Genomic DNA, 12964 nt, shown 5'->3' with positions numbered 1-12964 from the left:
ATGCTCTCTTCTCTACTAATAAATAATGTCTTTTCAAAAAGCTGGTTTGTGGTCAGCGCTGGAGATCTCCAGCTAGAGGGGAAAGCAGTGGGTTGCTTCTCCGCTCCCTCCGACGGCTCCCTTTTCCCACCCCGTTTGTACCCAAAGACATTTCCAGGCTCGGGCTCACGTTCCCCAGCAACCCCCCAGAAACGCCTGGCTCCCGGACACCCCAGCACCCCCAGCACCCCGCCACCGGGGCACGAGGCATGCTCAGAGGCGCGGCGGCGCAGGCGTTGGCTGCAGTGGAGCCAGGGAGCCGGAAGGTGCCGCTGCGTCCCCGCTTCCCGGCGCCTGACCCAGTGCGCAAAGTTGGGCTGGAAGCCGCCGAGGGAAGGAGGGACTGAGAGAGCGCTGGTGGCGGGGAAGGGGGGCGGGAGGAGGAGGGAGGAGGGGAAGGAGCAGGGCGGGGGGGCGCCGAGCGTGTGTCATTCGCGTTCTCCCTCCATGTCTAGAGGATGTGCTGAATGGTGCGCCAGGAGGCGACGGCGGCCGAGGAGCAGTATCCGGCGGCGGCTGGCAGCCCTGCTTGGCGGCTCTTTGCCCTCCGAGGTTCCGCATCCACCGCGGGCGCCCGACCCCGCGTGCCGCCCGAGCATGGCCGGGCGCCTCGCCCCCGCGCACCCCGCCTGCTGAGCCGCGCCGGAGGAGGTGCGGAGGCCGGCGCGGGAGCAGAGGCGAGCGCCTCTGGAGCCGGGAAAGGAGCCCGCGCCCTGCGCCCCGTCCCTGCCGCGCTCGCCCGGGCTGCCCGGAGCCCCGATGAGCCCTGATGGCCGGGGCTCAGCCCGGAGTACACGCTCTGCAACTCAAGCCCGTGTGCGTGTCCGACAGCCTCAAGAAGGGCACCAAATTCGTCAAGTGGGATGATGTAAGTCGGGGCGGCTGGCGGGGGTGCCGGCGGGGCGCGGGGCAGGCGCGGGCCTCTCGTGGGGGTGGGGCGAGGGGTGCGTTATGCAATGGGCGCACCCGGGCGGGCGCGGGGGCTTCGGAGCGCTCAGGTCGCCGCCGCCCGGGCGGGTGGCCGACAGCGGAGGCTGGGCGCCGGCTCCTGGGTCCTTGGGTTCAGTAGTTGACGTCCTGGCTGGGTCTGGTCAGCGCCCCCTGAGGTCTGAAATCTTTTGGGCCAGTGGAGCCGAAGGGGCCGGCGTTGCCGGTGACGGGTCCTGAGAGTTTGGAAAGTGGGGAGGGTGAAGTTGGGACCCGCAGGAAAGCGCTGCGGTGTGAACAAGTCGCGCCCCTCTCCGCGCGCAGACGCACCCCCTGTTACCTCCTTTGGTCCCTTTCGAGAAGGAACTGCCCGGGAGTCCGAAACTGTTGAATGGTTGCTCAGCGTCTTAGCGCTTTTCTGGGCGCCCACGCGGCAGAGGCAGAGGACACAGCGGTCCAGCCGACAGGTGGTCGGTGATGCCAAACTTTAGCGCCCGGCTCCGCAGAGAAGGGCCCTGAGAAAGGCTGGGGAGGACACACCAGGGGAGGGCTGAAGAGCAGAAGGGAGTCTCTGAGGGGTCGATGAGGGCTCGGTGGGCCTGCAGGCTAAGCGGGAGGGCAAGTTTCTGAGAACTGAGCTGGCTGGAGTCTTCAGTTCGAAATAGACATAGAATACAAGACATTACCTCAGTTTACCTTCATCTTATGCCAGGAGGGGCTGGGCTAAGTCCAGTACTTTACAGGAACCCTGGACCCTAGGACTTGAAGTGAATCCCCCCCCCCGCCACCCCCCGTCCCCCTCGCGCATTGCCTTCAGACACTTTAATAATCTTGCTGACTACATGGGGATCTTCGGATGGAGGACGTTAGTTTATCAATTTTATGGCCTAGATGTCATTCAACAGGTTTGATAAGAACAACCCATGGGAATAAACCCGAGCTGCTGGATCTAAGGAAATTTGGGTCCAAATGACTAAGACATCTCTTAAACAGGAGGAATTATAGGAGAATGAGGCATTCTTCTTGCTGAAAAGATTTTCCACCTAGTAAATTATAGCCTGTTATTCTCCAGGGTATTTTTCTTTAATCTTCTTAAGCCATTTTCCAGTGTCTGAAAACAATTTAAATATTCCAGGTAGAGAATAGAATCCAGTTACTTAGCTGAGCAGGTCTGTGTCTATATTTTGTCCATTTGGAAGTGCAAACAGGACTTGGAGGCTCAGCCCACAGCTTCCTTGAAAGCTCATACCAGTTATTAAATGCTGTAGGCATCCTTTTACTATGGACTTTACACTTTTCTCCTTCTGTCCTAGTCTAATGACTGGATGCTTTATAAATGGATTATTCCAGAATCTAAACAATAAGTTCAGACACAGATGAAATGCTTTGTGTCAAGGAAAAACAAAGAAAATGCAGATCAACAACAAATAAAGCGGTCTTGCCCATCTTGAGATCTTCAGATAGAAAGCTAATATGATGATGGGTTTACTGAGAAAGAGAATGAAGAGCAGAAGGAAGAGAGAGCGAGTGAGAGAGAGAGAAAGAGACTATGCAGAATAAGAAGGGTATTCCAGGATAAGCTCTGGATTTATTCACAGAGATGATTTTAAACTGCATTTTAAATAATTCTCCAGATGAACCGGTTTGCAAGGCAGAAACAGAGACACAGATGTAGAGAGCAAACGTATGGACACCAAGAGGGGAAAGTGGCGGGGGATGGTGGTGGTGGGATGAATTGGGAGATTGGGATACATATATACAGAAAGAGAATGAAGAGCAGAAGGAAGAGAGAGCGAGTGAGAGAGAGAGAAAGAGACTATGCAGAATAAGAAGGGTATTCCAGGATAAGCTCTGGATTTATTCACAGAGATGATTTTAAACTGCATTTTAAATAATTCTCCAGATGAACCGGTTTGCAAGGCAGAAACAGAGACACAGATGTAGAGAGCAAACGTATGGACACCAAGAGGGGAAAGTGGCGGGGGATGGTGGTGGTGGGATGAATTGGGAGATTGGGATTGACATATATACACTAATATGTATAAAATAGATAACTAATATAAATAATAATGAATAAAATAAAATTTAAAAAATGTTTGAAGAAAAAATAATTCCTAGAATGTCTTGTTTGGAAGAAAATATGAGTGTCACTTTGAAAATGAAGTTCTTCTGTGGAAACACTTTTTGATACATCCAGGTAGATGACTTTTATTATGTGCATTTATGTCACATATATTTCTTCCTCACCTACTAATGCCAGGCCCTGGATTAGAGCCTGGTGTGATGAAGAAAGCAGCAAACCCCCTGCTGTTACTGACCTTACATACTAGGTGGAGGAGCCAGAAAATTATCAAGAACACCAATGATATAGAGATTATGAGGGCTGCAGGGAGAGTGATGGAGAGGCTGCTAGTCAAATGCCACCTGCAGAAGGTGAGAAGGGCTCCCTCTGAGCATTGAACAGTGAGTTTCTGGGGCAATCTGGTAGGAAGGATATGGGCACTAAGGAGAGGGCCAGGGGAATCTCAGATCTTTCATAGGGGAGAAACCAGATTGCACCCAGGAGTCAGGTTATGTGGAATGCAATGGACTATCCTGTAAGTTCCTTGGTTGGCCTTCTTGGTCTCCATGGTGATCTGTGGAGTAAGAGGGACCCAGACCTTCTTAGGATGGATTTTTCCTCCCCAGGTGTCACCCTTGTACTCTTCCCCGTTCATATTTGTCCTTCTAGTATCAAGCCAGTTTAGGTTATCTGGCTAATTATATTGCATATTAGTGAGACTGTGTGTTGAAGACACAGAGAGCTAGATCTTGAGTCCAAAGACCTGGGTGTACCTGCTGATTCTTTTACCAGTCAGCTGTGTGACTTTAGCTCAATCGCTTAACCTCTGTGAATCTTTGCTGCCTCTTGCTCAGACTGTGAGAATGCTACATTTCCTACCTATTTCATCTAAAAGTTGGCAGCAGCTGATAGGTAAAGCAGCCCTTCTCACACTTGAGCGTGTATCAGAAACATCTTGGGGGATTGGTAAGGTTCAGATTGCTGGGGCCTACCCTCAGTTTCTGATTCAGAAGGTCTGAGATGGAGCCTGGGAATTTGCCTTTCTCATAGGGTCTTGGGTAGCACTGATGCTGCTGGTTGGGGAACCACACTTTGAAACCACTGAGATAAGGTTTGTGAAAAAAACTTGGAAAGTATGGTAGAGAGCACAATGTTGCTGGCCTGTGTACATTTTCACTGGTTTGTAAGTTTAATTTTATCTCTGTGTTTGTATTTTGAGAAATTCTTCCAATTATTACCTTTCTACCTACCTAGGAGGTAGAAAAAACTCAGTGACATAATTGTGGACAATCTTTTTAGATCTTCTGGGATATTTAGGAAGTGTCTCTGATGCCCAGGCTGACTTAACTCACATTCATGCATTTCTTTTGAATTTCTTATAGGCAATGAAACATTTTCAGCATTTTCATCTGCTTCTAGTGGGAGTGTTAGACAAGGAAAGGAAGGAGAGAAGCTTCTTGAGAGGCTGTCTAGTCTGACTTCCTGCCTCTGAGCAGGGGAGGCTGCTGTGTTTTTCCTTTTCGCTCTGACTTTGGGAAATACCTGCTGCCCACACCCCCACCCCAAGGGTGTGCCCCATCTGCTAGTGAGGAAAAGTAAATGCTGGAAATAATTTAAAATATCTAAAATATCTGATCTCACTTAAAAATTGTAAACCCTCTTCTCTGATCTTTAAGACGAAGGATGGGCAAACTCAAAACAGATTTTCAGTACCCCATTAGAAAGCATAATGGTATATTTGAAAATGATGAGTTTGGGGCTATTCAGAATTGTGTAGAGATTCTGTCTTGTTCTTTGAGTGGCTAAAGCACCATAATCACCAGTCCTGTTGTTCTGACCATCATGTAGAGTGGGGGATGTCACCCAGAGGGCGCAGTGCCCTGCATAGTCTGTTGGCTACCTACCAATGTCATGGTGAGGCTGTGGATGCTCTAAGGGTGGTAGCCAAAAGCTTTGACATTGGCGTTAACCAATCACAACAGACAGCAGGGGGGCAGTGGAGCTGGAGTGGAGTCCTGGAGACATCCTGTTCCACCAGGGCCAGGCATGAACCATGCTTTTGCCTGATCCTGGGAAGGTCTGCGGGTCCCCAGCGTCTGTGGGGGCATGTGGAAATATTTCAATTTTTGAACAACTAGTAATGGTGTATAGGTATATACAGTCTGAACATCAAGGCCAAGCCTTGTCCTCCAGAATTTGGCCAACAGATAAAGGACTGACCTATGGTGGCTATGTGTTTCACCAGTGATATGAAAGGATGCACCTTGCTTTTATTGTGCGTTTGTATCTTTGCTTTCATTTTGCATTTGTATACGATCAGTCTCTGGTAGTAGGAGGTGGGTGTACAGGACTGGGTTGTTTGAGAGTGAGCTAACTTTCTCCATCTCAGCTAGGGAGCTTGGGAGATTGTGAGCCTGGCCTCTCTCGTTTCTCTGTGTTGGACAGGATGTGGAGGGAAAGACGAAGGTTTCCCAAACCCTGATTTGCCTCAAACTCCTCATTTTCAAATGTACCATTATGCTTTCTAATGGGCTGTTGAGAATCTGTTTTCTGAGTTTGCCCATCCTTCCTCTTAAAGATCTGTGTCTTTGTTCTACAACCTCTGGGGCATGGAGGGCTTCTCATTTGATTGTTTTCTTTTTCTCCACTCTCACCCTCCAAATTCAGAGCTCACTGTGGGTGAATTGCTTAATGCATCTCAACCTGTTTCCTCATGTGTAATGCAAGGATTGTAGTATTTCCTACTGCACAGAACCGCTGTTACCATTAAAGGAGCGAAGGCACATGCATTGCTCTGTGTGGCGCCTGACATACAACACTCAATAAAATAAGTTGTTAAAAGTGATGGTGCCCCAATAATTAGAGGGCCATGAACTTTATCAAGGTGGTCAGTTTGTGTTGGATGACTCTTTTATTCTGTAGGTGGGAAGATCCAGACCTTCCTTCCATTCCCTTTAAAGTGTGTTTTGATTTTCATGTTATGATTTGAAAGGGAAAAAAAGTTTTTTTACCCTTTTATAAAATATAGGTATTTCAGAGAAAATGAATCTATGTAAGAAATGCAGGACTCTTTCTCTTTAAAGGAAGTCAGTTTCCAAAGCATCCAAAAGTTTTACTTCTATTTAAAAACCTTAGAGTGCACACAACACACACACACACACACACACACACACACACACACACACACACAAACTGTACAGGTATGATGCCCAGAAGGAAAAGGAAACAGTTAAAAAAACTTTTGTAATTTAGCAAGAAAAAAATTATATATATATAGATATATTGTAAGTCTCACATCATACATCATGTCTCAGAAGCATAATCTTACATTCAAAGGTCATAATTGCTAGACTGGCTAAGTTGTTTGAGAAGAAGGCTGAGGAAGCTTAGAGGTTTGGATGTGCTGAGCTCCCTGTGGATTTGAACAAGTAACTCCCTCACCCCTCTCCACCACTCTGCCCTCCCCACCAAAAAACCCACAGCTAAAACAGGTAATAATAATAAAAAATCATGTTAGTATATTGCACATTTCCCAGAATCCTACACAAAAGCTCAGTTAGAACTTTTGCATTATGTAGAATCTGTAGTTGCGGTTTCCAAAATGATGACAAGGTGACACTGACAAGATTAATGAGGGAGCAGAGGAGAAGGGTTTATAAGGCGGGCAGTCAGCAGCATTCACTTTGGACAGGTTATAGGGGAAAGAGGGAAGAAACAGCCCTGGTTGGTAGGTGGTGGATCCAAATGCAGCCCCCAGAAGGGCTGGCAGGTGCCCTCTAAAATACTACTTAAATATGTCCAGATTTGTCCCTTTTTCATGTCCAAAGAGCTTTTGTGAATTTCTCATCGACAGTGATTACTGTAATCTAAGTGTAAGAATATCACTTTTCCAAAGTAAGTCAATAAAGCTATTTTAAGCTTTTGATCAGAGTGTAACGTTCATGAAGTAAAACACGCAAATCTCGTGTCCAGCTGGGTCAGTTTTCACAAAATGAACACTCACGTGATCAGCACCAGATGGAGAAACAGCATCGCCAGCCCACCAAGCCCCTGTATGCTCCTTTCTGGCCCCTACACCCGCTCTCCTGACTTGCAGCTCCGTAGGTTGGTTTTGCCTGTCTTGGATCTAAGAAAGGTATTTTCTTCTTATTTTCAATGAAAACAAAAGTGTAAAGCATTTTTATTATTGCTTTAGGACCCTCTTCAACAGTAACAAAAATGACTTATCCTGGGTTTAGATGGACCTTGATTAGGTCCTTATCTAGCCTAAGGTAAGGCTTGGGAAGTGAAGCAGGTGTAGTAAATGCCTCAAATGAGAAAGCAGTTGAACAAAACGGTAATAATTGAGCAAGGAAATATAGTGCCTACAGGCTGTTATTGGCATAGCAGAGCAGACGAGTAGAGTGCTGTTTCTGGAATATAATTTTCTCTAGTAGTTTTTCTCTCGCATCTTGCCTGACTTTGATATTCCCACCTATGGTGCAGTAGGATAATTTACTCTGGCTATTAGCATATCTCTAATCGTTTCCAGGAAAGTTTAGCCTATCAGTAAATAGCTTCAAATGATATTTACGTGCAATGACTGTTTAAATGGGACAGGAACATTTTGCTTTTTTACATTGAACTTGTTAATCTGTAGTTAAATGTTTCTTTATCAGGATTGTTTCACATTATCATGAACAAGGAGTGCTGGCAGAAAATGGAATGAGATTGATTGTGAATTGTCGACTAATGCTGTGGGTCTTCACCTAAATAACAAATATTTCGTAACTGAAGACCTTAGTTTTCCTGTTACTGGAGCTAATATGACTGTATCATAAATTCCATCTGCCCAGGAAGATTTCATAATGCTCCCCTTCCCCCATCTATTCCATGTCCCATCCCACAGTCAGAGCCAGTGCCCCTGTATATCAGTAAGGAAAGGAGCTAGGACATATTTCTGAGATTTACATGAGATTTTAAAGAAGCTATCGATTTCTGTTAAAAACTAAATGAAATAGCATATAAAGAAGGCTAGACTCTTGAAGAGTTCTTTGGCTTCCCCTTTGATCTCTTTGTGCTCTGATATTTGATTTTATTATTTTCTTCATATGTTAATTTTCAATTTGGGGAAATTTTTATTTTAATTTTGTTCTGAAAAAATGCTTAGGTATATGCTTAGATATAATTGATGTTGACGAAATCTGTATACATTTATCAAGAAACTAATTTATTGTCAGTGGAGAAACATTATTCTATAAAATAAGAAAAAATATTTAGTGTTAAAAGAGAATTAAAAGCATCCTACATATGGTTTTCATTTCAAGGACTTTTTTAGTTCACAGTACTTGCTCAGTGTTTTGTTTCTTTTCATCACAATGAAGTTTTATGAACAAGTTTAAGGAAAATGAATTAGTTAACAAAGCACTTTTACCTGAACTAGTCATTGTGGATCTTAATATATAACATTGATACATAGGAGATTAAGAAGTTATTTTGCTGTTAAAAAAATCAAACTTTCATTGGAACTTGTTTATGAAGTAGGTAAGGGAAAGTTAATTTGATTCATTTTATAGGAGAGGCCATATAAGCTGAAAAAGGAAGACCCCAGAGCAAGTCAGCAAGTGGTCCCGTAGATTAAAAAAAAATGAAGGATACTGATTGGGATGCTTTCTCAGGTTTGCTGTTTGGTTGAATCTCACTTAGTCTCCATCCCCACATCCTCTTAGTACGACTTCTTATAATAGAGAATATAATCGAGAATATAATCGAGAATCAGGGAATCTCGAGGTATATTTACTAGACTTCCTTGAGGCGTCTAATATTCTGGCTGTAAATTCATTCCACCAGTATGAGATGCACTTATATGATATGTGAAGGAGGCCACTTCTCTGAATTCTTTGGTTTGTCTCTACAGATGTGTGGGATGTTGAAGGACGAAGTATGATCTTATGTATTCGTTCTTCTGTGTTTGTTTATAAAGAGGCAGTGGCGACAGTGGCTGCTCCCTGTCTCAGATTACTCTTCCTTTGTCTTCAGCTAAGCTGGCGTGTGTTTCACCCTAGCAGTTCCTCCTTGATTTCTCTCTCACCTTTCTGAATGTGGTGGAGGCAACAGCTGTCCTCAAGGGTCAGTGTATCATGTTCTGGGGTCGTTCACAGAGGCTCAGCCTGAAGCCTATGTCTCCAGTCCTTCTAGTGATACTGTCAAGTACCTGTAATTAAACTCCTTTGTGTTCAAAGTTTCCAGAGAGGTTTTTGTTTTCTTCATTAACCCCTACCCAGTACAGCCTTTTATGGTTCTAGGATTCCATGAATTTCAGTCTTAATGTGCAATAACCACCCACACATCCAGTAATTTTCTCCTTCAATATTACAGTTGAGTAAAATGGAGTTTTGCTATAATGCTGCCTCTCAAGTTCAATACTGAGAGTGAGTCCTAATAACAGGCCCTGATATTTATAAACCACTCTTATTTATTTACAGTCATGCCCCTTCAGTCTTCAAGGCCACCTCGAGTGGTAGGAAAAGGCCAGATGTTATTATTCCCATCTTACATAGAAGCACACTGGGGCTTGTGTGTGGTGAGTTGCCCAAGGCACACAACTAGAGCCAAAGTCAGGTTTAAAGCTAGGTCTTCTGGTTAAATTCAGGACCTTTTCCAGTCTACCATGATATCCCCAAACACTGGTAACAAAAGGCTTTTAATCGAATCCAAATGATTACCAGTTGAAAGAGATTCATTGACTTTTCCAAAGAATCCCCCTGATTTTAGGATTCGTACAAATGAGGCTTAGAACCCTACAAATGCCTTCCTCTTTGCTAGTGTCTTCAAAAACAGCTATTTTTATGATGTGTATACAAAGCCCATTTTTGTTCCACAATGTAGGATGTGGGAACATAGGAAAACTTAATTTCTGCTTTGAGGCACAAAGACCAGGGCACAGTCTAGTCTACAAACGTTCTACATCAGTCAGTCAGTGTAAAACATGCTCACGGAAAGATATTCAGGAATAGTGTTAAAACAAAGGTCATTTTTTTCATTACCTAATAAGTGGCACTTTTGTATCTGGCAAGACTCATTACATTTGCAAAATTTTCCATCTTTTTCTCTTCCAAACACACTTGCAAATGTTGCCTTTTGCTGGATACCCATTAAGACTGGTCCCATGGCTTCCTATGGGAAATCTTTGATGTTGGAAGATGAAAGATAAAGTGGGCATGAAGGAAGTGTAGAGGATGCCGCTTGCACCCAAACGTGAGGCAGAATGGCTTGGAATTCAAGGTGCTGTCAATTGAGAGCCCAAATGTAGATTGCCAGTGCAGGAGGGTGCATGCAGGGAGGTGGTTATGCCTCGTCTATACAACAACTGGACCAGGGCTCCACAAAGACTGTAGCTTTGTGTTATTTATCTTCTTCCCTAGGGCAAAGCATAGGCCTGGCACTGAGTTGGTGCTCAGGGAATCTTTGTGGAATGAAGGAATGATCTGGTGTGTTTCTGGGTCACAGTGGGTTCATGGGAAGGGGGAGTATGCAGTCATGAGGGAGGGTGGTCATGCTCCCAAGACACCTGCATGACACACTGTGTGTGGCATTGGTTAGAAAGCCCTACCCTCCATCCTTCCATTCCATCTGACATCTCCCAGAGTCCGAGGAACCCTGTGACTGCCTTAACTTTGGTTTCTCCATGTGAGTTCAAGAAGCAAACTATTTATTGTCAATACAGAGCTGATTGCTGTCATAGCACGGATTTCCCGTAAGGGCTAAATATGGCTTAAGGTTGAGTGTGTAATCAATTGTGATTCGATATTGGTTGAAAATTGTGATGCTTAATGTATTTACATCTCTTATTCTGAATGTTACAAATGGCTTCTGTTTTCTGGAAAAGATACACATATACCAAGATTTTGCAAGGAAAACTGCCCTTAAATTCAGAAGTGTTGGGAATGACAGAGCAAAAGACTGACGGGTGTGAAAACATCCTCTCTATCTGGATAATGATTCACAAGGAGAAAAATGGATACGTGAGCTTTATTGCCAAAGTGAGAAAAATATTAAAGACATATAGTTTAAAAAATATTATTTATAATAAAAATTCTACCTACACTATTTCTTCTGTATAGAGGGAATGGAAGTTACTGGGACAATATTATTGACATCCTTCCTTCCCCACTCCTAGTTGAATATACTTGGGCACCTCTATGGTCCAACCTTCCCTCCTGTCCCTGAGAAAGCTCCATGTCCTGGAGCCCATGCCTCCTGGTTTCTTTGGATTCTGGATTCATAATTATCCTCCCCTTTGACAGTATCTGTGAAAGATTCCCTTCTGGTGAAGCTCTTCTAAGAACATAGAAATATGCTTTTTAGTCATACAAATGCCAAGATAGAATCCAGCACAATGTTCCCCCCCCCCACCTTCCACCTACAGTTACTGCCCTCTTTTCCTCATCCTTCCCTCCACAAGGAACATGCAGCTTCTACCCACCTTCTCCTCTCCTAACATCCCACTCACTCCTTCTCTGCCCTCCAAAGCCTTATTCTGCCATTGCCATTGCTTTGAAATTTCTCTTGCCACAGCTTCTGGCAACCTGTTGGGTGCCAGCCCAACTGATATTTTTCAGAATCTACCTAGATTCTTTTTCTGCAGTTTCCTTCCATCTACCCATTCAGTGTTCATACTTTAAATTTGTATTGATGCCTCTTATAAGCTGGACATTTTGCTAGTGTTGTGGATTTACAATGGTAAATGATTTGGTTCCTGCCCTCACAGAGTTGGTGCTCTGCTGGGGGAGATAGATGCTCAACAAAGAGAGGTAAATGATGTTACTATAATTGTGATAAGTACTATGGAAAAAAGTACAAAAGTACAAGTGAGTATAAGAAGTTTGGAAGGTTTCCATGGAGAAATTCTGTTTAAGGAAAGACCTGAGTTATAAGTAGGACTTAAGCCAACATGAGGATGGGGAGTATATTAGGTCAAATGTACAGGACATGTGGGCATCCCAAGGAGGGAAGGCACATGGGACTTTGAAGGACAGGGAAGAATAAGCAAATGGGGCACTTGGTGGCTCAGATAATGAGGCGGGATGACAAGGGGTGCATATATGCTACTTAGGCCACTGCAAAATTTTATCATGAAGTCAGTAGGAAGCCATTAAAGCTGTGTTTCTGAACCTCAGTACTATGGACATTTGGGGCCAGACAATTCTTGGTTATGGGGTTTGGCCGGTGCATTATAGAATGTTTAGCAGCATCCCTGGCTATCTACTAGATTCCAGTAACAAAATCCCCAGTGTAACAACCAAAATTGTTTCTGGACATTGCCAACATTTCCCTGGGGTGCAAAACTGACCCTGGTCCAGAACCACTGATTAAAATGTAAACCACTGATTTAAATCTTAACTGATGTTAAAAAGTACTGGGCCCCTGTGTGTGCACGCGCGCGCGCACACACACAGCCATTAGGGACATGAAAAGATGTTCAACAACATTAGTCATTAGTCATCAGGGGAATGTATATTAAAACCACAGCCCACCAGACCTATATGATTGGTTTACTCATCTGATGCCCCCACTAAACAGTGAGCACCTTGTATGATGGGGGATCTGGACTTTCATTTGAAACCCTAGTATAGGCCTGCAGTATCTTGCATAGTATTTGAAGGAGCATGCTTCCAACTTTTTGCTGTATTTTGTTAAAAGAGATTTGTATACCTGTCAGTAAAAGGCAACTTTTTAATGGTACTTCTCTCCACTGTTTTGCATCCTCCACCCTAGACCTTCTCCCCTCCTCTGCTTTCCTTTCCTCGGGGAAATTTCAGACTGGACAGGCCCTGGGAAGAAAATCCTCTTCCATGCTGATGCACATAGAAGATTTACTTCACTGATCTTAATCTCACAGTCCATCATCCAAGACTGCCTTTAGTGTGTGTGTGTGTGTGTGTGTGTGTGTGTGTG

General features: G+C 44.4%; 1 protein-coding gene across 2 annotated transcripts in view; it reads left to right on the top strand.

Annotated features, from left to right (window-relative positions):
* Window positions 1-468: 468 nt before the first annotated feature.
* The window catches only part of PLCB1 (phospholipase C beta 1), a 686206-nt gene continuing 673710 nt past the window's right edge, over window positions 469-12964 (top strand). The window contains exon 1 of one of the 2 annotated variants that reach the window (XM_007452039.1): window positions 469-907. In XM_007452039.1, coding sequence (XP_007452101.1) covers window positions 809-907 — 99 coding nt within the window. In that variant the 5' untranslated portion in view covers window positions 469-808. The remainder of the gene's footprint in view (window positions 908-12964) is intronic. The other variant, XM_007452040.1, reaches the window with a different exon arrangement.

Source organism: Lipotes vexillifer, unplaced genomic scaffold (assembly GCF_000442215.2).
Source record: "Lipotes vexillifer unplaced genomic scaffold, Lipotes_vexillifer_v1.1 scaffold257, whole genome shotgun sequence".
In the NCBI taxonomy this organism is placed as follows: domain Eukaryota; kingdom Metazoa; phylum Chordata; class Mammalia; order Artiodactyla; family Lipotidae; genus Lipotes; species Lipotes vexillifer.
This window is presented reverse-complemented; position numbering and strand designations above follow the sequence as displayed.